General features: G+C 36.2%; 1 protein-coding gene across 1 annotated transcript in view; it reads right to left on the bottom strand.

Annotated features, from left to right (window-relative positions):
• Positions 1-27,741, bottom strand: part of NECAB1 (N-terminal EF-hand calcium binding protein 1) — a 232,355-nt gene that overhangs the window by 45,560 nt on the left and 159,054 nt on the right. The window contains exons 7-8 of the mRNA XM_060116144.1: positions 18,248-18,369; positions 7,298-7,374 (exon numbers count right to left, since the gene is read on the bottom strand). Coding sequence (XP_059972127.1) covers positions 7,298-7,374; positions 18,248-18,369 — 199 coding nt within the window. The remainder of the gene's footprint in view (positions 1-7,297; positions 7,375-18,247; positions 18,370-27,741) is intronic.

Below are 27,741 nucleotides of genomic sequence, written 5' to 3'. Positions count from 1 at the left end.
CTGATACCACAGAATTCAAAGGATCATAACAGACAACTATATGCTAACAAACTGGGCAACCTAGAATAAATGGAAAAATTCTTAGAAACATATCATTTACCAAGACTGAATTAGGAAGAAATATAAAATCTGAATAGACTATTTACTAGCAAAGGGATTGAATCAGTAATCAAAAACCTCCCAAAAGGGGTTCCCTGGTGGCGCAGTGGTTTAGAGTCCACCTGCTGATGCAGGGGACGTGGGTTTGTGCCCCGGTCCGGGAGGATCCCACATGCCACAGAGCAGCTGGGCCCGTGAGCCATGGACACTCAGCCTGCGCATCCGGAGCCTGCATGTCCAGAGCCTGTGCTCCACAATGGGAGAGGCCACAGCAGTGAGAGGCCCTCATACCGCAAAAAAAAAAAAAAAAAAAAAAAAAAAAAAAAAAAAAAAATCCCAACAAACAAAAGTTCAAGACCAGATGGCTTCACTCGTGAATTTTACCAAACATTTAAAGAAGAATTAACACCAATGCTTCTCAAATTTTTCCAGAAATAGAAGAGGAGTGAGTACTCCCAATTCGTTTTATGAGGCCAGCATTATCGTGAAACTAAAACCAGAAAAGGACACTAGTAGAAATGAGAGCTACAGGTCAATACCCCTGATAATTATAGATGTAAAAATTTCAATAAAATACTAGCAAACCAAATTCATCAGCACATTAAAAGGATCATGATCAAGTGGGATTTATCCCTGGGATGCAAGGATGGTTCAACATATGCAAATAAATCAGTGTGATACAGCACCTTAACAGAAAGAAAAAAATCATATAATCATCTCAATAAATACAGAAAAACCATTTGATAAAATTTAACATAAATTCATAATAAAAGCTCTTAACAAAAAGTCATAAAAGGGACATATCTCAACATAATAAAAGTCATATATGACAAGCCCACAGCTTCCTCAACATCATACTAATGGTGAAAAGGTGAAACCTTTTCCTCTAAGGATCAGGAATAAGACAAGGGTGTCTATTCTCACCACTCCTGTTCGAAATAGTACTAGAAATCCTACCTAGAGAAATCAGGCAAGAAAGATAAGTAAAAGTAAATGAAGAAGTAAAACCATCTCTATTTGCAGATAGCTTGGTTTTATATACAAAAATCTTAACGATGCAACAAAAAATCCTGTAAGATCTAATCAAGGAATTCAGTAAAGTTTCAAGATATGAAATTAACATACAAAAATCAGTAGCATTTCTATATGCTAATAGTGAATTTTCTGAAAAATAATAAAGGAATCAATCCTATTTACAATAGCATAAAAAATAAAATACTTAAGAATAAATTTAACTAAGCAAGTAAAATTTCTCTACTCTGAAGACTGAAAGACATTGATGAAAGAAATCAAAGAAAATAAAAAAATACAAATAAGTAGAAGGGTATTCTGTATTCATGAATTAGAAGAATTAATATTGTTAAAACGTCAATACTACCAAAAGCCATCTATAGATTGAATAAAATCCCTATCCAGATTCCACTGGCATATTTTACAGAAGTAGAAAAAACACTCCTAAAAGTTATATGAACCACAAAAAACCCTGAATAGCCAAAGAAATGCTGAAAAAGAAGAAAAGAGCAGGCGGGATCACACTTCCTGATTTCAAGTTATACTATAAAGCTAAAGCCATCAAACAGTATGCTACTAGCATAATAACATACAAAAGACTGATGGAATAGAATTGAGAGCCCAGAAATAAGACCAAGCATATACAATCCACTAATATTTAATAGGGAAGAATACTCAGTGGAGAAAAGAAAGAATTTTTAATAAATGATTCTGGGATAATTGGATGTTCACATGTAAAAGAATGAAATTGGACCCATATCTTACACCACTCACAAAATTAACTCAAAATGGACTAAGGTCTTAAATGGAAGACCTGAAACCATGAAACTCCTAGAAGAAAACATAATAATAAAGCTCCCTGACATGATTCTTGGTAATGATTTTTGGATATGTCACCTAAAGCACAAACAAATAAATAAAAAGTAAACAAGTGGGATTACATCAAACTAAGAAGCTTCTGCACAGTAAACAACAACAACAACAAGGAAAAAATACAGTGAAAAGGCAAATTTTGGAATGGGAACAAAATATTTGAAAACCATATATCTGATAGGGGTTAACATTCAAAATACATAAAGAACTCATATAACTTAATAGCAAAAAAAAAAAAAAATGGGCAAAGGACCTGAATAGACATTTCTCCAAAGAAGATATATGAAAGGTCAACATTTACATGAAAAGATGATCAACATCACTACTCATTAAGGAAAGCAAATTAAAACCACACTGAGATATCACTCATGTCTATTAGAATGACCATCATAAAAAAGACAAGAGATAACATGATGGCAAGAATGTGGAAAAAGGGAATGCTTGTGCATTGTTGGTAGATTGTAAATTGGTGTATCCACTATAGAAAACAGTATGGATTTCTCAGGTTCCTCAAAAAATTAAATACTGAACTACCATATGATCTAGCAATTCCATTTCTGGAAGTATATTCAAAGGTAATGAAAACACTACATTGAAAAAATATCTGCACCCCTATGTTCATACCAGCATTATTTATAGAGGCCAAGACATGGAAACAACCTAAGTGTCCATCGATGGGTGAATGGATAAAGAACTTGTGATATATATATACATATATAATGGAAAATTATTCAGCCACAAAAAAACAAGGAAATCCTACCATATGTGACCACAAGGATGAGCCTTGAAGATATTATGCTAAGAGAAATAAGACAGAGAAAGACAAATACTGTACTGTATGATTTAATTTATATGTGGAATCTAAAAAAATAAAAACAAAAATGCCAAACTCATAGAAAAAGAGATCAGATTTTTGGTTACCAGAGGTAGAGAGTGGGAGGAGGGGAATAGGATGAAGATGGTCAAAAGGTACAAACTTCTTCCAGTTATAAGATAAATAAGTATTAATGATGTAATGTTACAACTTGATGACTATAGTTAACACTGCTATATGGCATGTAGGAAAGTTAAGAGAGTAAATCTTAAGAAGATAAACATTTTTCCCTTGTTTTTTTCGTCCTTTCCTTTTTATTGTATCTGTATGAGAAGATGGATGTTAACAAACGTATTGTGGTAATTATTTCACCTTATATGTAAATAAAGCCACCATGCTGTATGCTTTAAACTTAAATAGTGATGTATGTCAATTATTTCTCAAAACTGGAAAACAAGTGAGGATTATGCAAAATAATTCCTTCAAATAGATAAGAAATAAATAGAAAGTTATAGAAATCCAGACTGCCTGAAATAGTATAAGCTTGTTAATAACAGAGCTACATAGCTCTAGCTATGCTGTTCTCTTGTGGGTGGACTTTATGCAAGTTATTTAACTTCTCTGAAATTCACGTTTACTATTTCCACTGCCTTAAATTCTCTATCCCTAGGTTATCCTCTAGTTGGCTCTTTCTTATTTTTCTAACTTCAACTCAAATATCACATCCTTAAAGTGACCTTCTCAGATTACTCACTTTAAGTATCCAACCCTCCATCTTCATCACATTGTCCTACATTTTCTTCACAGTACCTTACACTATCTGAAATTACTTCATTTCATGAATTTGTTTACTTGGGGTTTGTCTGTCTCTCCAGAGACCAGGGACCTTACCTGTTTTTATCACTGCTATATTCTCACTGTCAGAATAATACCTTGCATAAAGTGGGTATTCAATAAATGTTAGTTGAATAAACAAGTGGCTGAATGAATGCCCATTTAAATCCTAGCTCTTCTGTGAAGACAAACGTATGTAACGCATATAGATGTGAATTGAATCTTTAAAAGTACTCTGCATATAGAAACTCTAACAATAGTGATCTCTTTGCTGTTTCCCTAATAACAAATCAGGCACACTTTTCAGTTCTACTTTCTTTAATCTAAGGCAAAAAACTTAAAACAAGTTGTATGAGTGTGACATCCTTAATTATATCCTTTTAAATATGGATATCCTGTGATCTGATGGTATACTTAAGACTTCATGAATATTAAAGGAACTGTTGTTGTTTTGTTTAAGCATTGAACACTGGTTTCTGCAGAGTTCAAGCAAAACATGAGATATAATCTCAATATATCCCATAAATACTCAGAGAGGCTGAAGTGGAAAAAAGGAATGTCTGAAGAAACTTGTAGAAATTTCGAAGGTTAATTTTCCCCACATAAATGGTATTGGGCTTGGTTTACAGTGCAGGAAAGATTTATCATAGATACGTAGTGGTGAGAAAAGACAGTATAGCTTCCACTGTAAGTACATTCCCTTTTAATGTGGAGATCAAACCTAGTGCTAACAACTGAGGAGACAAGCCAGCCATCAGTAAAATATAATATGCACTTAGCTTCTGTTTGGCAATTGGATAGTTTTTCCTCTAAAAATCTAATTCAGCACAGTACAGAACAAGTTGTAGAAAAAAACTCAACTTGCACTGCTTCTCCTTTCATTAAGACAGATCGTGCTGAGCCCCACACAGCTGGAGCCCCATGTTGAAGACCATCACATTGTACTTTCAGCAAACCTCTCAGCCACTGTTCTCAAAATGAAACGCTTTCATAGGAATTAAGGGAGAAAAAAGTCTAGGAAAGAAGGAGACATGACAATACTTTGATTTTAAGTTGGACAAAAAGCCATGACCTGAGTTTGAGCTACCCATTTAAAAAGAATGACATACATTTATGACACCAGAAGAAAGACAGCTTTGCCAAGGACTTCCAAACCATTTTAAAAAGAGGTATTTGTATTCTTTAAATGAATCCAAACTTATTTAACAACTGAATCCTTATGTTTGAACAAGTTTTGGTTTTTAAATAGGGTCCTGAATTTCCAAGACTTCCACCATTGGAAAACTAATTTGTATGGCCACTATTTTTATTATCAAGCATTTTAATCTCAATTCACACATCAATTAATGAAATTAGAAAGGAGGAAAGTTGACTTGCATCAAACTCTTAGTTTATGTTATTTGTCCCCATAAGTGGTCAATTTAAATTTAGTGAAAATTGATGTGGTGGCAGAGGGACTGGACCTCTCCAAAGTTGTTTCCTCTAGACATGGTTCTTCTTTGTACAGAATCTCCTTTTCAGAGACCTTACCCATCCTTAGGACTTGAGGTTTCACCTCTGGGAGATGACTCTCAAGATCTCACTCTGTTGTCCTGGCTTCTTAAATACTAATCTAACTGGGTATTTCTACTTAGATGTCCTATTATAGCTTGAAATTTAATAAACCAGTTCACCTCCTCACCTCACCAATTATCTCTCACTGTCTCTCCCTTGTCTGTTAGTGGTATAATTGTCTCAGACACTTGGGCTCAAATCCTCAGACTCCTATTTGAAATGACCCTGTCTTTTACCCATCATACCCATTCAACGGTCCTGTTAATTTCACCTCAAGTCTTTCAAATCTACCATTTTCTTTTTAGTCACTTAGTCCAGGCCCATCTTTTACTATACTTGATCCCAGTGGGCTCAGGTATACAGCCTGCACTTTAAGGTCACTGTTATAGCTGGCTTTGGTGGCTCTGACTTTGAATCTTCTTGTTTGAATCCATTTCATATTCTTGTTGTCCAATTTTCTATCTAAAGGATCTTTTTTATTATGTTACTTATCTGTTGAAAATAATAAATGCCCCCTGTTGTCTCCAAGATCAAGTCCAAATTCCTTAGTCTGTTATTTAAGGCCATCCATAATTCAGCCCCATCCTTTCATATAATCTTATTTGTCACTATGTCCCTAAATGGAAGACTCTAACCAGGTTGGTCTACTTAACCTTTGCTCATGCCATCACCTTACCTGAATGTCCTCTCCAACTGCTCTTTGTTTACTAAAAATTTATTTTCCCATAGCAAATACTTATTAGTTTGTTAGCTGACTAACATGTTTTTCTGATTTTAATGACAATACAATTTCCTTCAGTGAATGATCTCATCTCATTTTAATACTTGACTGTTAACCAAGGTTTTCTCTTCTTCCTTATCTAAGAGACCAGCATGCAACCATAACAAGACAAACCAGACTCTCCCTCCTGAAAAGTGGAATCTTGAGCAGAATGTCCATAGACTGGAAATTGTTGAAACTCATTTATTCTAGTGGAGACAACCTGAGAGACTGGTGAGTATTTCTTGCTTACCTTCATCTCTAGACTTATCTTGTCTACTGACTTCCTAAGTCTGGATCTCTAGACTGTCTGTTGATTCTGTGAACAATCCCATTTCCTTCTAGAGATTTCTTTTTTATTAAAGAGGTAATTTCTGTTACTTGCACTCAAAATTCCTAATTGTCATCATTTTTAAAGGCCCCTTAAGCCCTTCCTGACACAAGAGGTCCTTCCCAGCTTGCAGTGATCATTCCTTCAGGTTAGCAACTGTAGATTTTAGTATATGCTCTATTCCTTTGGCATGTCTCAGTCAGTCACTAAGTATTTACTGAGCATTAACAACGAGCTTGGTTTTGTGCAACTGCATACTTTTAAAAATCTGTTAACTCATTTTTTGAAGATAGAATATTTTTACAGGTAGACTCTGGTTTCTTCAAAGTCAGAAACTCTCTCTCAAGCATAAAGATTCCTTCCTTCGTGCTTGGCATGCACAGAAAACACATATTCTTACTCAGTAACAAAAGCAGTCTCTTCCATTAAAGCTGCTTAAGAGGAATATAACTATAATATCAGGACTACTCGGTACTAATTGAATTAGTCAATACAAATACAATAACTGGAAACATAAAATATAGTTCTGAAGAACTCTTCATCATATCTTAACTTGCTTGCTAACTTGGTAGTTTTCATGCTAAAAATCATCAGTTAAGATGCTAATTTCTAGAAGTTGAGTTTACAATATCATCTTTTAGTGTACCACACAGCCATTTCCCTGAATCACTTTGAAACATTCCCAAGACATCAACCAGGTCATTCCCAAGAGCTGCCATTTGCATCATTCAAGCACACTGCTACCTTACATGATTGATAACCTAAAAGTCAGACAATGCAGTAGATTTATTTAACTTTAAACCCTATATACTATTTTAACTATAATTAGGGTTTGGCATGGGGGGAATGAGAATTAACATTATATTTGCTTTAACAAAAATCCCGAATAACTATCAAGCAGTATAATGGAGATCCTGGTTGCTATTGTATCCAGGCAGACATGAATATTGGGACAATAAGGAATAATGAGTCATAATCTACTGAAAACTAAGAGGGAGAAGAAAGAAAAGGAAGCACTCACCTTCTTTTCCAGTCTATCAATTAATTTCTGGAGTCTGTTTATCTGGGTCATCCACTGGTTATCTTCTTCTAATAAGCCTTGAGGGGAAAACCATGAGGGCAATATATTAAACTCTAGACAGAGAAGGAATGCTTTGGTGTCTCAGAGCTTTTCTTTTACGCTGAAGGAAGAATACAATGTCACTGGCTAATCACCACATTTAAACAAATATATATATATATATATATATATATATATATATATATATATATATATATATATATATATATATTCACATGAGTTCTTTCTAAGTTATTGATTTCCATAGATCCATGTATCCCAGTGGGTTCATTTTTACATCTATTTTTTTATTGTTGTTGCCTATACTGGCCTTTGATATTCAAATGAACAGGTCCTGCTGAGCCATTTTTACCACCACATAATGTAGCTGATTTTTCTTTTAGAAAAAGGAAAGCACCAAGAAACAATTCTAAACTTACTTCTGGGGCAGTGGCAGGAGCCAGGGAAATCATAGCCATGAACACAGCAAGGGATAAATTATTAATCAAAAAGAAGTATAAGAGCAAGGTAGCTGGTATCTCCTTCCTTAGGAACTAACCTGAGTGGACACTATGGTCATGGCATAGCAGTTAAGAGTACAAACTCTGGAGACTGCTGATTTTGGTCAAATTACTTAACATCTCTGGTCTCACTTTTCTTATTTTTTTTTTTTTTTTTTTTTTTTTGCGGTACGCGGGCCTCTCACTGCTGTGGCCTCTCCCCGTTGCGGAGCACAGGCTCCGGACGCGCAGGCTCAGCGGCCATGGCTCACGGGCCCAGCCGCTCCGCGGCATGTGGGATCTTCCCGGACCGGGGCACGAACCCATGTCCCCTGCATCGGCAGGCGGACTCTCAACCACTGCGCCACCAGGGAAGCCCTCACTTTTCTTATTTTTAAATGGGCATAATAATATCACAAGCTTCACTGTGAGGACTGTGTATATATACACATATGCATACATACATATGTATGTAGTATTTTTAATATGTGTATGTATACATACACATCTCTATCTAACAGCAGGTTAAACATTATGTAAGTTCTGCTGCTATTATTGTTGCTGTTATATATGTTATTATGCAAAGGCAAGAAGGAGTAAGTTGTGGTGTGAGCCCCTGCACAAACATCCTGGGATCCTTGTGTATCCTTATGGCAGCTTGCTCAAAATATTTTCACAGACATTTGCTGAAGTAATACTTTTTAATATTTCCTGATAGGAGAATGTGATTGAATTTAAGACTATAAAGCCTTGTTTTAGCTTTGGATATTAGGAAGATAAGATCTAAATTTTAAGGGGGTAGTACTTTACATTAGAATTCACTTCTCCACCTGCCGTCTTCAGTGAAGCTCCTCTCAAACCCCACCAAATAAATTATGATGCAAAAAGAAACAGTAGCATTGCCACAAAGAAGTGGCTGCTAAAAATGAGTGCTTTTAAAATAAAATATTATAAATAGGTAAACAAAGTTTATGTTTATATTTTAATTTGCAAAGTAGTTAACATCTTTCCATTCTAGGTTGCTCCTAAAATAATTTAAGGCAGCTATCACAACAAAGTCCCATAGAAGGATATTTTGGGCTTAATACTGTTTTCTAAATGACTAAAATGGAAAGAACAATCTATGGTTTAATTTTTTACATTATCTTTATTGGATTATAATTGCTTTTAAATGGTGTGTTAGTCTCTGCTGTATAACAGAGTGAATCAGCTATACATAAACATATATCTCTTGTTTAATTTTTTATATTCCACATACAAATGATAATATTCAGTATCTGTCTTTCTCTTTCTGACTTATTTCACTCCAGGTCCATCCATGTTGTTGCAAATGGCAATATTTCATTCTTTTTTATGGTTGAGTCATATTCCATTGTATACATACATATGTGCGTGTGTATGGATATATATATATATATATATATATGTATCACATTTTCTTTATCCATTCATCTGTTGATGGACACTTAGTTTGCTTCCATATCTTGGCTATTGTAAATAATGCTTCTATGAATATTGAATGTACCTTTTTGAAGTAGTGTTTTCATTTTCTTCAGACATAATCCCAGAAGTGAAATTGTTGGATCATTTGGTAGTTTTATTTTTAGTTTTTTGAAGAAACTCCATACTGTTTTCCCTAGTGGCTGCACCAATTTACATTTCCACTAACGGTGCACTAGAGTTCCCTCTTCTCCACATCCTTGCCAACATTTGTTATTTGTAGTTTTTTTTGACAATAGCCATTCTGAAATGTGTGAGGTGATATCTCATTACAGTTTTGATTTACATTTCCCTGATGATTAGTGATGTTTAACATCTTTTTACATGTATGCCGTCTTTGGAAAAATGTCTATTCAGGGCTTTTGCCTATTTTTCAATCTGGTTATTTGGTTTTTTTCTTTGTTTTGTTTTGTTTTTTTTGTGGTTTTTTTGATGTTGAGTTTTATGAGTTCTTTGTATATTTTGCACACTTAACCTGTTATCAGATACATCATTTGCAAATATTTTCTCCCAGTCAGTAGATGGACTTTTGATTTTGTTGATAACTTTCATCACAGTGCAAAAGATTTTTAGTTTGATGTAGTCCCATTTGTTTATATTTGCTTTTGTTTCCCTTACCTGAGGAGAGATAATTATTAAGACTAATGTCAAAGAGTACACAGCCGGTGTTTTCCTCCAGAAGTCTCATGGTTTCAGGTCTTCCATTTAAGTTTTTAATCCACTTTAAATTTATTTTTGTGCACGGTGTGAGAGAATAGTCCAGTTTAATACTTTTGCATGTAACTGTTCAGTTTTCCCAGCACCATTTATTGAAGAAGCTGTATTTTCCCCATTGTATACTCTTGCATATTTTGTCGTAGGCAATATTATTTGCCCATAAAAGTGTGGGTTCATTTCTGGGCTCTCTATTCTGTTCCATTAATCTATGTGTGTGGGTTTGTGCCAGTACCATATTGTTTTGATTACTGTAGATTTGTAGCATACTTTGAAATCAGGGAGTGTGATACCTCTGGCTTTGTTCTTCTTTCTCAAGATGGTTTGGCTATTTGGGGTCTTTTGTGTTTCCTTGCCCTTTTAGAATTATTTGCTCTAGCTCTGTGAAAAATGTCACTGATATTTTGATAGGGGTTTCACTGAGTCTGTAGATTACCTTGGGTAATATGGTCATCTTAACAATATTAATTCTTCTAATCCACAAACATTCTATATCTTTCATTTTTTAACTTCTTTATAGGAGTATAATTTCTTTACAATGATGTGTTAGTTTCTGCTTTATAACAAAGTGAATCAGCTATACATATTCTATATCCCCATATCTCCTCCTTCTCCTCCCTCTTGTGTCTCCCTCCCACCCTCCCTATCCCACCCCTCTAGGTGGTCACAAAGCACCGAGCTGATCTCCCTGTGCTATGTGGCTACTTCCCACTAGCTATCTATTTTACATTTGGTAGTGTATGTATGTTCATGCCACTCTCTCACTTCATCCCAGCTTATACTTCCCCCTCCCCGTGTCCTCAAGTCCATTCTCTATGTCTGTGTCTTTATTCCTGTCCTGCACTTAGGTTCTTCAGAACCAATTTTTTCTTTAGATTCCATATATATGTGTTATCATATGTTTTTTTTTCTCTTTCTGACATACTTCACTCTGTATGACAGACTTTAGGTCCATCCACCTCACTACAAATCACTCAATTTCGCTTCTTTTTATGGCTGAGTAATATTCCATTGTATATATGTGCCACATCTTCTTTATCCATTCATCTGTCAGTGGACACTTAGGTTGCTTCCATGTCCTGGTTATTGTAAAGAGTCCTGCAGTGAACATTGTGATACATGACTCTTTTTGAATTATGGTTTTCTCAGGGTATATACACAGTAGTGGGATTGCAGGGTCGTATGGTAGTTCTATTTTTAGTTTGTTAAGGAACCTCCATACGGTTCTCCATAGTGACTTTATCAATTTACATTCCCACCAACAGTGCAAGAGGGTTCCCTCTTCTCCACACCCTCTCCAGCATTGATTGTTTGTAGATTTTTGATGATGGACATTCTGACTGGTGTGAGGTGATACCTCACTGTGGTTTTGAGTTGCATTTATCCAATGATTAGTGATGTTGAGCATCCTATCATGTGTTTGTTGGCAATCTGTATATCTCTTTTGGAAAAATGTCTATCCATCTGTTTGTCTCATCTTCAATTATTTTCATCAGTTTTCAAAGTACAGGTCTTGTACCTCCTTAGTTAGATTTATTCCTAGGTATTTTACACTTTTTGATGGAACCATAAAGGGAATTGTTTTCATAATTTCTATTCTGATACTATGTTTTTAGTGTATAGAAATGCAACAGATTTCTGTATATTGGTTTTGTAACCTGAAATCTTACCAAATTCATTGTTGAGTTCCGGTAGGTTTTTGGTGGTGTCTTTATGATTTCCTATGTATAGTGTCATATCATCTTCAAATATTGACAGTTGTACTTCTTCCTATTCAATATGCATTCCTTTTATTTCTTTTTTTCGTTTGATTTCTATGACTAGGACTTCCAATACTATGTTAAATAGAAGTCGTGAGAGTGGACATCCTTGTCTTGTTCCTGATATTAGAAGAAATGCTTTCAGCTTCTCCCCATTGAGTATGATGTGGGTTGTCATATATGGCTTTTGTTTTGAGTATGATGTGGGTTGTCATATATGGCCTTTGTTTGGTTGATAAATGTTCCTTCTATACACACTTTCTGGAGAGTTTTTATCATAAATGGATCTTGAATTTTGTCAAAAAATTTTCTGCAGTTATTGAGATGATTATATGAATTTTACTCTTCAGTTTCTTAATATAATGTATGACATAGATTGTTTTGCAGATATTGAAGAATCCTTGCATCTCTGGGGTAAATATTACCTGATCATGGCTCGTGATTCCTTTCATGTATTGCTCAATTTGTTTGCTAACATTTTATTGAGGATTTTTACATTTATATTCATATTGGCCTGAAATTTTCTTTTTGTGTGTGATATCTTTTCAGATTTTGGTATCAGGGTGATGCTGGCCTCATAGAATGAATTTGGAAGTGTCCTTTCCTCTGCAATTTTTTGGAATATCTTGAGAAGGATAGGTAGTAACTTTTCTAAATATGTGGTAGAATTCATCTGTGAGGATAACTGGTCCTGGACTTTTGTTTGTTTGGGGTTGTTTTATTACTGTCTCAATTTCATTACTGGTATTTGGTCTGTTCATATTTTCTGTTTCTTCTGAATATGTTCATTTCTTCTACATCATCCATTTTATTGACATATAACTGTTCATGGTAACCTCTTATGATCCTTTGTATTTCTCTGGTGTTGGTTATAACTTCTGCTTTATTTCTGATTTGAATGATTTGGGCCCTCTCTTTTTTCCTTGATGAGTCTGGCTAAAGGTTTATCAATTTTGTTTATCTTTTCAAAGAACCAGCTCTTGCTTTCATTTTTTTTTTTTACTGTTTTTAAGTCTCAGTTTTGTTTATTTCCTCTCTGATCTTTATGATTTCTTTCCTTCTACTAAATTCAGGTTTTGTCTTTTCTTCCTTTCCTAGTTCCTTTAGGTGTAAGGTAAGGTTATTTATGTGAGATTTTTCTTGTTCCCTCTGGTAAGCTTGTATTGCTATAAACTTCCTCTTAGAACTGCTGCTGCTGCATCCCATAGATTTTTGATCATTGTGTTTCCATTTTAATTTGTCTCCATTTATTTTTTGATTTCTTCTTTGATTTTTCCAGCAACCCATTGGTTTTTTATAGGCATATTCTTTAGCCTCCATGTGTTTGTGTTTATTTGCACTTTTTTTTCTTGATTTCTAGTCTCATAACATTGTGTTTGAAAAGTTGCTTAATATTATTTCAGTCTTCCTAAATTTACTGAGACTTATGTTGTGGCGTAACATGTGATGTATCCTGGAGAATGTTCCATGTGCCCTTGAAAAGAATGTAATCTGCTGCTTTTGGGTGGAATGTCCCATATATACATCTGTTAAATCTGTCTTGTCTAAGGTGTTGTTTAAGGTCAGTGTTTCCTTATTGATTTTCTGTTTGGATAATCTGTCCATTGATGTAAATAGGGTGTTTAAATCATCCCCTAGTATTATTGTGTTATCATAAATTTCACCCTTTATGTCTGTTAGTATTTGCTTTACATATTTAGGTGTCCTCCATTGGGTTTATATATATTTACTTTTGTTATATCTTCTTCTGGGATTGATCCCTTGATCATTATGTAATGTCCTTTTTCTCTTTTTACAGTCTTGTTTTGAAGCATACTTTGTCTAATATAAGTATTGCTACCCTAGGTTTTTTGCATTTTCTTTTGCATCGAATATCTTTTTTCCATCCCCTCATTTTCAGTCTGTCTGTGTCTTTAGATCTGAAGTGAGTCTCTTATAGTCAGCATACATATGGATCTTGTTTTGGTTTCCAAGAAGCCATTCTATGTCTTTTGACTGGAGCACTTAGTTATTGATATTTAAAGAGATTATCAATCGGTGTGTACTTATTGCCATTTTGTCAATTGTTTTGGGATTTTTAAAGTTCTTTTTTTTTCCTTACTTCTTTTTTATTTTGCTCCCTTCCCTTATGATTTGATTACTTCCCTTGTGATTTGATCTTTAATGTTATGGTTGTATTCCTTTCTCTTTTTTTGTGTGTGCATCTATTATAGATTTTTGGTTTGTGGTTACCATGAGTTTTATATATATACATATATATATATGTATATATATATATATATGTATATATACACTGGTATATTGATATATACATATCGGTGACTTTAAATAGTCATGGATATATATAATATATCCACGACTATTAAAAGTTGTTAATCTTTTAAGTTCAAACCCATTTTAACAACTCTGCATTTTTACTCCCACACTTGCATTTAATGTTTTTGACATCATATTTCACATTTTTGTTTTTTATATCCCCTAACTATTGTGGATATAGATGATTTTACTACTTTTATCCATTAACCTTCCTACTAGCTTTATATGTGGTTGATTTATTATCTTACTATATATTTCCCTTTACTACTGAGATTTTTCCTTTCATAATTTTCATATTTCTAGTTGTGGCTTTTTCTTTTCTGCTTAGAAAATTCCCTTTAACATTTCTTGTGAAGCTGGCTTGGTGATGATGCTGTCTTTTAGCTTTTTCTTGTCTGTAAAACTTTTTATCTCTTCTTCAAATCTGAATGAAAGCTTTGCTGTATAGAGTATTCTTGTTTACAGGTTTTCCCCTTTCATCACTTTAAATATATCATGCCACTCTTCCTGGCCTGCAGAGTTTCTGCTGATAAGTAAGCTGATAGCCTATGGGAGTTTCCTTTTATGTAATTTGTTGCTTTTCCCTTGCTGCTTTTAATATTGTCTGTTCATCTTTAATTTTTGCCATTTTATAATAATGCTTCTCAGTGTGTCACTTTGGATTGAACCTGTTTGGAACTTTCTGTCATTCCTGGACCTGAATTACTGTTTCCTTTCCCAAATTAGGGAAGGCTTCACTACTGTCTTCAATTATGTTCTCTGCCTCATTCTCTCTCTCTATTCTCTTCTGGGACCCCTATAATGCAAATGTTAGTACACTTGATGTAGTCCCAGTGGTCTCATAAAGAGTTTTATTTCTTTTTTTCCCTTTCTTCCATTCAGCTTGAGTGATTTCACTACTCTGTCTTCCAGCTTGCTGATTTGTTCTTCTGTAGTATCCAATTTATTGTTGATTCCTTCTAGTGCATTTTTTATTTCAGTTTTGTATACTTCATCTCTGTTTGGTTCTTTATATTTTCTATCTCTTTGTTAAAAACTTCTGACATTTCCCTCTGTTTATCTAAACTCTTCTCTCAGGTTCTTTGAACATCTTTATGATAATTAACTTGAACTCTTTATCAGATACATCACTAACCTCCACTTCACTTAGTTCTTCTTCTGGAGTTTTATCTTGTTCCTTCATTTGGGACTAATTCCTCTATCACCTCATTTTGCCCAATTTGCTCTTTTTATTTCTAAGTATTTGGTAGGTTTGTTATATTTCCTGACTTTGGATAGGTGTCCTTTTGTAAGATATGTCCTATGTGTACCTGTGGTGAACTCCTCTATGGTCACCAGAGCTACATGCTTTAGGGGTGCCCCCTATTTATGTTGTACGGGTCCTTCCATTTTGGCTGACTGACTACTGTGGCTGGTCTGGTAGGTGTGGCTAGCCCCTGTATGGTTGATTGCCAGGTCTTGCCTTGGGCAGAGGATGCCAACTACTTGTGGGCGAGGGCTGGTCATGACATGGCTGACCGCAGTGTCCTGGGATTCTTGAGGCTAGTGCTGGACGAGTGGCAGGTGGATCTTGGTGCTGGGTTGGGTGGCTGTAGGGCCACAGGTGCCAGATCTAGTCTTGCCTTACTCGTGTATGAGGCAAGTTCCAGACATGGCTTGCTGCAAGGTCCAGGATGTCCCAAAGCTGGTGTCAGCCTGCTCGTGAGTGAGGTTGGATCTCAGGGCAGCTGGCTGAGGGGTTCAAGCTGGTCTCAGAGCTGAGGCCTAAAGGGTTGGAGTCAGCTTACTAGTGGGCTGCACTGAGGCCTTGAGCATACCAATCCTAATGCCTACTCACTGGTGGGTAGACTCGGGTTCCAGGGTCTCTGAATGCTGGGTCCTGAGGGTACTAGGCCTGTTGATGTGTAGGCCTGTTGGTGGGTGGGTCTAAGTCCCAGGGGATCCTGGGACTGGTGCCTGCTCAATGGTGGGTGAGGCTAGTCCTAAGGCTAGTGCCAGCCCATTGGTCAGTAGAACTGTGTCTCAGGGTCTCTGGCTGCAGACCCCTGGTGGGGGGTGGTTCCCAGATTTGGTGTCAACCCACTGTGGATGAGGTTGGGTCCTGATGGCAGACTGTGGGGCCCTGTGGTTTCTTGGGGCTAGTGCCAGTGCTTTGGTGGGTGTGGCCAGGTCCTGAGCCCTCTGGTGGGTAGGGTTGTGTCCTGGAGTTACTGTGGACTCAGGGATTCTTAAGTCAGCCAGCTTGCTGGTGGGTGAGCCTGTGTCCCCACCTGACTAGCTGCTTGTCTTGAAGCATCTTAGTACTAGTGCTCATAAGCTGGTGGGCAAGGACAGGTCTCAGCACTAATTAGCTAGAAGGATTCCAAAATGATGCCTTCCAGCATCAGTGTCCTTGTGGTAGAATGAGCTCCCCAAAATAGCTGCCACCAGTGTTTATGTCCCCAGGATGAGTTACAGTTGCTTCCTGCCTCTCCAGGAAGCTCTCCAAGATCAGCAAGTAGGTCTGACCCATTCTCTTTTCAAGTCACTACTTCTTACTTGTATCCCAGAGCATGTGAGAATTCTTGCGCACATTTTAAGAGTGGAGTCTTTATATCCCACAGCCTTCTGGCTCTCCCCAAGGTGAATCCTCCTGGCCTTCAAAGTCAAATATCTGGGGGTTTGATTTCCTGGTGCAGAACCCCAAGCTGTAGACCCTGATGTGGGGCTTGAACCCCTTGCTCACTTGTGGAGAGTGAGCTCTGTGATTGTAATTATCCTTTCATTTGTGGGTCACCCTCTTAGGTATATGGATCTTGACCATACCACTTCTCTGCCCCTCCTACCCATCTTGTTGTGATTCCTTTTCAATGTATCTAGTTGCAGAATATCTTTTCTGCTAGTCTTCTTGTGTTTCTCATCAATAGTTGCTCTGTAAATAATTGTAATTCTGATGTGACCATGGGAGAAGGTGAGCTCAGGGTCTTCCTATTCCACCATCGTGACCACTCCTACAGTGGTTCTAAATGAGCTTCATGATTTTTCCTGTACTTTTGATACTGACCAGGAGAAGATATTGCCCCCAAGTAGTCCCTGATCCTAAGAAGCTACACGAGGAGTAGAGCTGAATCCAACCTACAGGCTGGAGCCACATCTAGCTGAGATCACTCAAATCACAGTCAAGCATAGACCCATGAGAGAAAAGAACCAAATATTTCCAGTTGTAATCATTGAGATTTTGAGGTTGTTTCACTGTAAAAAAAATGACTAATAATCTATTACCCCTAGACAAATAGCTTTACTTTCTGGGGAGATGGAGATACTAACATCTATCTTATAAGGTGTTAGGATAAAATAAGACAGTGTTCAAGAAAGCACTTTGAAATCTTTCAAGTACAATCTGTGTAAATACAGGTTATATATATACATTGATTTTCTGAAATGGTAGATATTTACATATTCATTTATGTTAAAATGACATGTTCAAGTGATATGTGCAGGTACATACAGATACATATATACATACATATGCATATATATTCATACTTTATAAAATTACTCTACTTAACAACATAAGTTTTCATATTTCAAACTGATTTTAAAGTAATTAATATAAATTACATAGTTAAAATATGATGACCTAATGAATATTATTCAGGTCACAGTCTCATAAATCATATACTACATTATGCACTTCAAAAGCCGCTATAACTTTAGTCCTGTTATGAAAGGAAACAATAACCTTTTCCTAAAATGAATTTAGAGTATGTTTAACCAGGCTTGGGGATCTGGGATTAGGGTGCAGACTAAAGGGCACCTCCTTTGCTTGGAGATGATGATGATTTCTATAGGTCTTAAGTCCTTCACATATTAGGTAATTGAGTCACTTTCTTCCCTACCCAACATGTCTCTGTGTACTGCCGAAGCACAACTGCTAAGATTCCGATAGAACTGATGATTAGGATCACCACCTTAGTTCTTAGTATCTTAGACTCTTTACCACTTTGGTTTCAGACACACTTGTTTGGTGTAAGAAAAACATTCCATTATTATTATTTTAGCTGCCTTTTTGTGCTTTTTAAATAAGTCAATATGAAGATACAATTGATTCAACTTCAAGAAAAATGACAAAGCTTCATTACCTGTGCCATAGACATTAAACTGAGGGCTGTTGGGGGAGAAGCTGTTGTGTCTCTGGACTCGACGGCTTGATCGTTTTCCAGGCCATTGAATCGACAGGACTTCTGGTTTGATTGGCCCTTGTCTTGAACAACAAAGACGATATTTAACCTCAGTGTCAGGGCTTCAGTCTTTTACCTCAAGGAACAGATCTTCAAAGATCCGTCACAAAGATTTTCTAGCATAGTGAAATGAAAATTTATGAGAACTGGCTTGGCGACATCATCTAGAGATACCTGGTAATGTGGCATTATAAGTGAAATTAAGGAAAAGAGAGGGGAACATGGCAGAGTAGAAGGACCTTGAGCTCACCTCCTCTCACTAAACTCAATCTTTTGTAATAACCTATAAAGGAAAAGAATCTGAGAAAGAAAGAAAGAAATATATATATATATATATATATATATATATATATATATATATATATATATATATATAAAACCGAATCACTTTGCTGTACACCTGAAACCAACACAACATTGTAAATCAACTATACTTCAATAAATTATTTTTAACGTTATTAAGCAGAAAAAAAAGAAAAGACATTGGGCTTTTTTAATTCTTGTAATTTAAAAGTTTGAGTAAAAAAACACATACCTTGATTTGTAATTTAAGAAAAACTACTTTCCTTTATTGCCTAAATTATCAATGGAACGAATGTTTATTTGTATGCTTCCATGGTATTTTGTTTAGGTTGAGAACACCTATGGAGGTTTTTTTTCCCCTTTTATTCAGTTTTTAACTTACCTGTTTAAATCAAAGCTAAATATCCATATAGTTAAAAAGTCAAATAATTCTATAAACTTATTTCTACAAACAGGTTCTCCCCTTCACCATATTGTGCCCTCATTCTCCTTACACAAAGACAACACTTTTCAACAAGTGTTTATTTGCGTTTATCTATATATAACAATACTGTCTCTTGGGGAGGTGTGACCAAGATGATAAAATAGGGAGATATTGAGCTCCCCTCCTCCCATGGGCACAACAAACTTACAACAATTTACAGAACCACTATTGACAGCAACAATCTGAAGACTACAAGAAAAGATTTTCCACCACTAAAGGAACCACAATGAGATGGGTAGGACAAATGGAGATGCAGTATAGTCAAGATCCACACCCCTGGGTAGGCAACCCACAAAGAGAAAGAAAACCACAATTGCAGAGGTTCTTCTCAAGAAACGAGGGGTCCAACTACCACATTGAGCTCCCAAGCCTGGAGTTCTTTACTGGAAAGATGAGCCCCCAGAACATCTGGCTTTGAAGACCAGTGGGGCTTGCATACAGGAGAGCTGGAGGGCTGTAGACAACAGAGACTCCAGTCTTAAAGGGCACAAACAAAATCTCACACAATCTGAGATCCACAGTGAAAGAGTAATTTAAAAGAATCCTGGGTCAGACCCAAGCTCTCCAGCTGATCTTGGAGAGCTTCCCAGAGAGGCAGGAGGTAACTGCAACTCTCCCTGAGAGCACAGAGAGTGGTAGCAACCTTTTATAAGAACTTGCTCTACCACAAGGACACTGGTGATGGCAAGCACTATTTTGGAGTCCTCCCTCTCTCATATTAGCTGGGGGTTTACCTGTACTTTAGCAAATTGGCATCCATCTTGGGAGCCACAAACCTAGCAGCCAGCCACCAGAGACCCATCTCTGCCCACCATCTGCCCCAGGACCTGGCCTGTCCCAGTCCCAGGTACCTTGGACCCCACAGCTATCTGTCCTGAAATACAATGCTGCCCCACAGTGGACTGGCACCAGCCCTGGGACTCCCCAGACCATGCAGCTAGCCACACTGGGACTACCCATCAGCTACTACGAAGCTGGACCTAGTAGCCAACTGGGACAGAGAAAAGCCCCACCTGCCAGTACACCCATAGTAATTGGTCCCACCATAACAGAAGGGCTCATGCAGCCCACATAGTGGGTATACCTAGAGTATATATCTCTGGTGAACAGAGGGAAGTGTTTTGCCAGGCCCAATATGATGTCTCCTATAGAAGTCCACTTCCTCAAGATCAGGAAACATAACTGACCTACCTAATACATAGAAATAAAACAAAGAATTTGGCAAAATGAGGTGACAGAGGAATATATTCCAAATGAAAGAACAAGATAAGACCCCAGAAGAAGAACTAAGCAAAGTGGAGATAAGCAAACTACCCAATAAAGAGTTCAAGCTAATAATCATAAAGAGGCTCAAGAAACTCAGGAGAAGAATGGATGAACATGGTGAGAAATTTCAGTTAGATAAAAAAACTAAACACAGCTGAAGAATACAATAACTGAAATAGAAATACACAGAAGGAATCAAGAGTAGAGTGGATGATACAGGAGGAATGGATCAGTGCCTGGAAGACAGAGTAGTGGAAATCACCCAGACTGAACAGAAAAAAGGAAAAATAATTTTAGAAAATGAAAATAAGAGACTTCTGGGACAACATCAAGCTGACTAACATTACCATTACAGAGGGCCCAGAAGGAAAAGAGAAACAGAGGAAGAAAACTTACTTGAATAAATAAAGGCTAAAAACTTCCATAATCTGTGAAAAACAACAGACATCCAGGTCTAGTAAGAATAGAGGATCCCAAACAAAATGAGCTCAAAGAGATCCACACCAAGACAAACTGTAATTTAAATGGCAAAAGGTTATAGATAAAAAGAGAATTTTAAAAGCAGCCAGAGAAAAGCAACTAGTTATGCACAAGGGAACTCCCATAAGACTATCAGCTGACTTTTCAGCAGAAAATTTTCAGGCCACAAGCAAGTGGTAAGATACATTTAAAGTGATGAAAGAAAAAACTTACAATCAAGAAGTCTCTATCCGGCAATGCTATTAGTCATATTTGAAGGAGAGATAAAGAGTTTTACAGACAAACAAAACCTAAGAGTTCAGCATCACTAATCTAGCTTTACAATAAATGTTAAAGGGATTTTTCTAAGGGAAAAAGAAAAGACCACAACTAGAAATATGAAAATTATGAAAAGAAAATCTCATTGGTAAAGGAAAATATGCAGTAAAGGTGGTAGATCAACCACTTATAAAGCTAGTAAGAAGGTTAAAAGACAAAAGTAGTAAAATCATTTATAACCACAATAAGTAGTTAAGAGATTTACAAAAGAAAAGGATATAAAATATGAAGTCAAAAACATTAAATGTGTCAGGGGGAGTAAAACTGCATTGTTGTTAGAATGTGTTCAACTTAAGAGATCAGCACATTTAAATAATCATGGATATATATAGGTTGTTATATATAAATGCCATGGGAACTACAAACCAAAAATCTATAGTAGAGATACACACACAAAAAGAAAGGAATCCAAACATAACATTAAAATAGTCATCAAATCAAAAGGGAAAATAGCGAAAGAGCTAAGTTACTAAAAAAAACTGTACAAAACCCCCAAACAATTGACAAAATGGCAATAAATACATATCTATCAATAATTACTTTAAATGTAAATGAACTAAATCCCCTAATGAAAACACAGAGAGTAGCTTAATGGATTAAAACAAAAACAAGACCTGTATATGAGTCTACAAGAGACTCACTTCATATCTAAAGATACAGATGCTGAAAGTGAAGGGATGGCAAAAGTATTCCATGCAAATGGAAATGAAAAGATAGTTGGGTTAGCAGTACTTACATCAGACAAAATAGACTTTAAAAAAATTGTAAAAAAGAGACAAAGAAGGACATTACATAAGGATAAAAGAATCAATTAAATAAAAAGATATAGCAAATGTAAATGTATATACACCCAACATAGGAGCAATTAAATACATACAGCAAATATTAACAAACATAAAGGGAGAAATTGACAGTAATACAATAATACTAGGGAACTTGTAAGAGCTGGTTCTTTGAAAAGATAAACAAAATTGATAAACCTTAATTCAGACTCATCAAGAAAAAAAGGGAAGGCCCAAATCAATAAAACCAATAAAATCAGAAGAAAAAAAAAGGGGGGAAGCTACAACTGACATCTGAAATACAAAGGACCATTAAGAGATTACTAGAACAAATACTTGCCAACAAATTGGGAAACCTAAAAGAAATGGACAAATTCCTAGAAACATACAATCTCCCAAGGAAAAAATAGAAAATATAAACAGACCAATTACCAGTAATAAAGTTAAATCAGCAATCAAAAAAAAAAACCCTGGGCTTCCCTCGTGGTGCAGTGGTTGAGAGTCCACCTGCCGATGCAGGGAACACGGGTTCATGCCCCGGTCCGGGAAGATCCCACATGCCGTGGAGCGGCTGGGCCCGTGAGCCATGGCCGCTGAGCCTGCGCATCCGGAACCTGTGCTCCACAACGGGAGAGGCCACAACAGTGAGAAGCCCGCGTATCGCAAAAAAAAAAAAAAAAAAAACCCTCCCAAATAACAAAAGTCTAGGACCACATGGCTTCACAGGTGAATTCTAGCAAACACTTAAAGAAGAACCAACACCAATCCTTCTCAAACTATTCTAAAGATTTGCAGAGGAAGTTAAGTTTCTGAACTCATTCTATGAAGCCAGCATCACCATGATACCAAAACCAGCCAAAGACACCTTGAAATAAGAAAATTACAGGCTAATATCACTGATGAACATAGATGCAAAAATCCTTCAAAATGTATTAGCAAACTAAATTCAACAAAAGACTTATACACCATGATCAAGTGGTATTTATCCCAGGTATGCAAGGATAATTCAATATCAAAGCAATCTATGTGATACACTACATTAAGAAATTGAAGAATAAAATTCATATAATCATCTCATTGATGCAGAAAAGTCTTTTAACAAAATTCAACATCCATTTATGATAAAAACTCTCCAGAAAGTTGATATAAAGAGAATATTCCTCAACAAAGTAAGGCCATATATGACAACCCACAGTTAACATCATACTTAATGGTGAGAAGCTGAGAGTATTTCCTCTAAGATCAAGACAAGGATGCCCACTCTCACGACTTCTATTCAATATAGTATTGGAAAACCTAGCCAAAGCAATCAGACAAAAAAAAAAAAAAAAAAAAAAAGAAAGAAAGAAAGAAAGAAAGAAAGAAAGGGAATCCAAATTGTAAAGGAAAAAGGAAAACTTTCACTGCAGATGACATGACACTATATATAGAAAATCCTAAAGATGCCACCAGAAAACCTACTAGAACTAATAAATGAACTTAGTAAATTTGCAGGATAAAAAATAATATATAGAAATCTATACACTAATAATGTTTCTATATACTAACAACAAGCTATCAGAAAGTGAAATTTAGAAAACAAGCCCATTTATTACAATTGTATCAAAAAGATTAAAATTTCTAGGAATAAATCTAACCAAAGAGGTAAAAGTACTACAGTCAGAAAACTGTAAGATATTGATGAACTGAAGATAACACAAATGAAAAGACATACTGTGCTCAATGATTGGAAGAATTAATATTGTTACAATGATCATACTACCCAAGGAAATATAAAAACTCAGTGCAATCTCTATCAAAATAAAAATGGTATTTTTCTCAGAGCTAGAATAAGTAATTCTAAAATTTGTATTTAAACACAAAAGACCCCAAGTAACCTAAACGATCTTGAGAAAGAACAAAGTTGGAGGTGTCATGCTCTCTGAATTCAAAATGTACTACAAAGCTATGGTAATCAAAACAATATTGTACTGGCACAAAAACAGACAGTTAGATCAATGGAGCAGAATAGAGAGGTAGAAATAAACTCACCCTTACATGATTAATTAACCTAGGACAAAGGAGGCAAGAATATACAATGGGGGAAAAGACAGCTTCTTCAATAAATGTTGGGAAAACAGCTACATGCAAAAGAATCAAACTGGACTACTTTATAACACCATATACCAAAAATCAAAATCAAAATCGTTTAAAGACTTAAATGCAAGACCCAAAACTATAAAACTCCTAGAAGAAAACATAGGCAGTAAGTTCTTTCACATCAGTCTTAGCAATATTTTTCATACCTGTATCCTCAGCAAGGGAAACAAAACCAAAAATAAACAAATGGGATTGCATCAAACTAAATAACTTTTGCAGTGAAGGAAACTATCAACAAAATGAAAATGCAGCCTAGTGAATGGGAGAAGATATTTGAAAATGATATAACTAATAAGGGGTTAATATCCAACATACACAAAGAACTCGTACAACTCCTCAACATCAGAAAAACAAACAAGTCAATAAAAATGCGTGGAGGACCTGAACAGACATTTTTTTAAAGAAGACATAGCAATGGCCAGCAGACATATGAAAAGATGCTCAACATCACTAATCATCAGGGGAATGAAAATCAAAATCACAATGAGATATCACCTCCCACCCTTCAGAATGACTGTTATCAAAAGGGCAACAGAAACAATTGTTAGTAATGTTGTGGAGAAAAGGGGGTCCTCGTGCAGTACTGGTGGGAATGCAAATTGGTACAGACACTATGGAACACATTATAGATGCTCCTCAAAAAATTAAAAATAGAACTACATATGATCTATCAATTCCACATCTGAATATTTTTCCAAAGGAAAAAAACCCCTATAATTTGAAAAGTTGAAAAAAGGGACTTCCCTGGTGGCACAATGGTTAAGGATCTGCCTGCCAATGCAGGGGACGTGGGTTCAAGCCCTGGTCCGGGAAGATCCCACAAGCCATGGAGCAACTAAGCCCATGCACCACAACTACTGAACCTGCTCTCCAGAGCCTGTGAGCCACAACTACTGAGCCCGTGAGCCACAGCTACTGAAGCCTGCATACCTGGATCCCATGCTCCACAACAAGAGAAGCCACTACAATGAGAAGCTCGTGCACCACAATAAAGAGTAGCCCCTGCTCACCTCAACGAAGACGCGACACAGCCAAAAATAAAATATAAATAAATTAATTAATTTTTAAAAAATGTTGACAAGATATACGCACCCCTGTGTCCACTGCAATATTTTTTTTACAATAGCCATGATATGGAAGCAACCCAAGTGTCCACCAGTAGATGAATGGATATGTGTGTGTATGTGTGTGTCTGTGTCTGTGTGTGTTTATTTACATATATGATATACGTGTATATATATACATACATATGTATATATATTTGTGTGTTTATATATATATATTCACGCACACACACACAATGGACTATTCCTCAGTCATCAAAAAATAATTATGCTAAGTGAAGTATGTCAGAGAAAGATAGACCATATGATTTCACTTATATATGCAATCTCAAAAACAAAATGAACAATCATAACAAAAACAGAATCAGAGTCGTAGTTACTGAGAACAAACTGGTGATTGATTGCCAGAGGGGAGGGGAGATGGGAAGAGTGAAATAGGTGAGGGAGATTAAGAATTACTAATTTCCAGTTACAAAATAAATGAGTCACAGGGATGAAATGAACAGCATGGGGAATATAGTCAATAATATTGTAATAACTTAATATGGTGACAAATGGTAACTAGACTTATTGTGGTGATATTTTTGCTATGTCTTTCTTTTTCAGTTCTAGGCTTTAGCTATCGAATTCCCTATATGAAAAGCTCAGGCCAAAGATATATACATGGAAATGTAAGGAACTTCCAGGAAGGCTGTTTAAAAGGAAGAATTGAGCTGAGAGGCTGCCTATTCTTTCCTTATACTTCTTTCCTGGTTGGAATGTGAACATGGTATCTGGAATTCCAACAACCAGCTTTGGCATGAGGCAAACTTGCAAATGAAAGTCATGTATGAAGATGTGAAAAAGACAGGAAATCTATGATAAATCTGTAGAGCTGCCATACTTGCCTTAGACTGCCCACCACCAGGCTCTTTAGCAGGAAATAATAATCTCTTATGTGATTAAGCAACTTTTCCCCCTCTGTTATATGCAATCCCCCCACCCAAAATTTAATGCTAATTTATAATCAGCTGCGGAAGACTCCTTTAGCCTCTCTCCTATTTTGGATTCTCCCTCCCCACCCCACCTCTGACCTTTATCTTTCTTTTTTTTTTTTTAAACTGGGTTTCATTTTTCTCTTAGTTTATTCCTTTGTTTTTGAGAGAAAATGCCTCTAATTGCTTCATAAGAAATGGAATACCATGAGAGGCAAAATTCTTGAGACACTGCATGTATAAAAATACTTTAATTTTTCCTCCAGCATTATTAGTGGTTTTATGGAATAAAGAATTTTAGGTTGCAAATCTTTTCCGTTCAAATTTTGAAGAAGTTGCTTGATTGAAATTTAGCTTCTAGTCTCATTATTGAAAAATACAGTGTTTTCTTTATCATTTGGGTTTTTCTCTCTGGGAGTTTTTAGACACTTCTCTTCATCTCCAGTATTCTGAAATTTCATAATGGCATGCCTTGGCGTGTGACTTTTATTATTCATTATAATGGCTCTTAGTCTGTTCTATCAACCTGGAAACTCATGTCCTTGTTCTGAAAATTATTTCTTTGATAATGTCTCTCCTGTGTTCTATTTCTAGAAAATGTCATCACACTTTTATCTCCAAACCTTCCTCATAGGTTTTCATTTCTACAATCAGAATTTCCAAGAAATGTTTTCTGTACTTTCAATATTCTTTTCATAAATGCAATATCTTCTCTTAGATTTTTGAGGGTATTGATGATTTACTTTTTGAAGTTTTCTGCTCCCTGGATATTTCTGTTTCAAGTTTTGTTTCTTGTGTTTGACTTGTTCTCCTGGTTATCCCTGCCTATCTAAGAGGAAGGAACCACAGGAATGATTGGAATCTGTATGTGTATGTCAGGGACTGCCAACTTGCAGCCTCCATTGTAGGGTAGCCTGGCTTGGCCTGTTCTTTGGAGGACACTGACTCTCAGTACTTTTAAGTCTTTTCTCTAAGACTGGTGAGATCGCTAAAAGAAGGAGGTCCCAACTGGAGGGAGTAAGCCCAACTGGCAGTCCTCTGGGAACATAGGATTCTGAGGGGCTTTCAAATCTCATTGTTCAGTATGGAGACTTTTGCTTAATGCCTCATTTTTTAGTATTGTGCTCTGACACCCAGTTGTGCCAGTGTAAATCTGTTCACCTACTCCAGAGAGTATACCTCTAGGCTTCCTCAAGGGTTGGGGAGAGGCAGTCAATATAAAGCATTGGGTGGAGCTTTCAACAATATGTCAACCTCTCTTTCATCCCCACTATCAGTTGAACATGGTGGAGCTAATTCTTGAGGCTTTCTGAGGTTTTGTGATACCAGTTGGATTGCATCTTGGCTTTTTACACTACCTGCTTATGTTTCAGCTTTCTCAGATCTTCTAAGTCAGTTACCGCTAGACTCACCTTCTTTTCATGTTCCAAGCTTTTATATCATTTTTCTTCTATCCTTCTTATCTTTGTGTGTTTATGACTCCTTTTTATTCAAACTCTCTTAATGCCATTTTTGAAGGGTTTAGATAGGGAGCAAAACTAATATTCTATGTTTACTCTCCAATCTAACTGTACTTCCCTCTAGA

Source organism: Mesoplodon densirostris, chromosome 13 (genome assembly GCF_025265405.1).
Source record: "Mesoplodon densirostris isolate mMesDen1 chromosome 13, mMesDen1 primary haplotype, whole genome shotgun sequence".
NCBI lineage: Eukaryota > Metazoa > Chordata > Mammalia > Artiodactyla > Ziphiidae > Mesoplodon > Mesoplodon densirostris.
The sequence above is the reverse complement of the archived record's forward strand: the minus strand, read 5'-3'. Positions and strand labels throughout refer to the sequence as shown.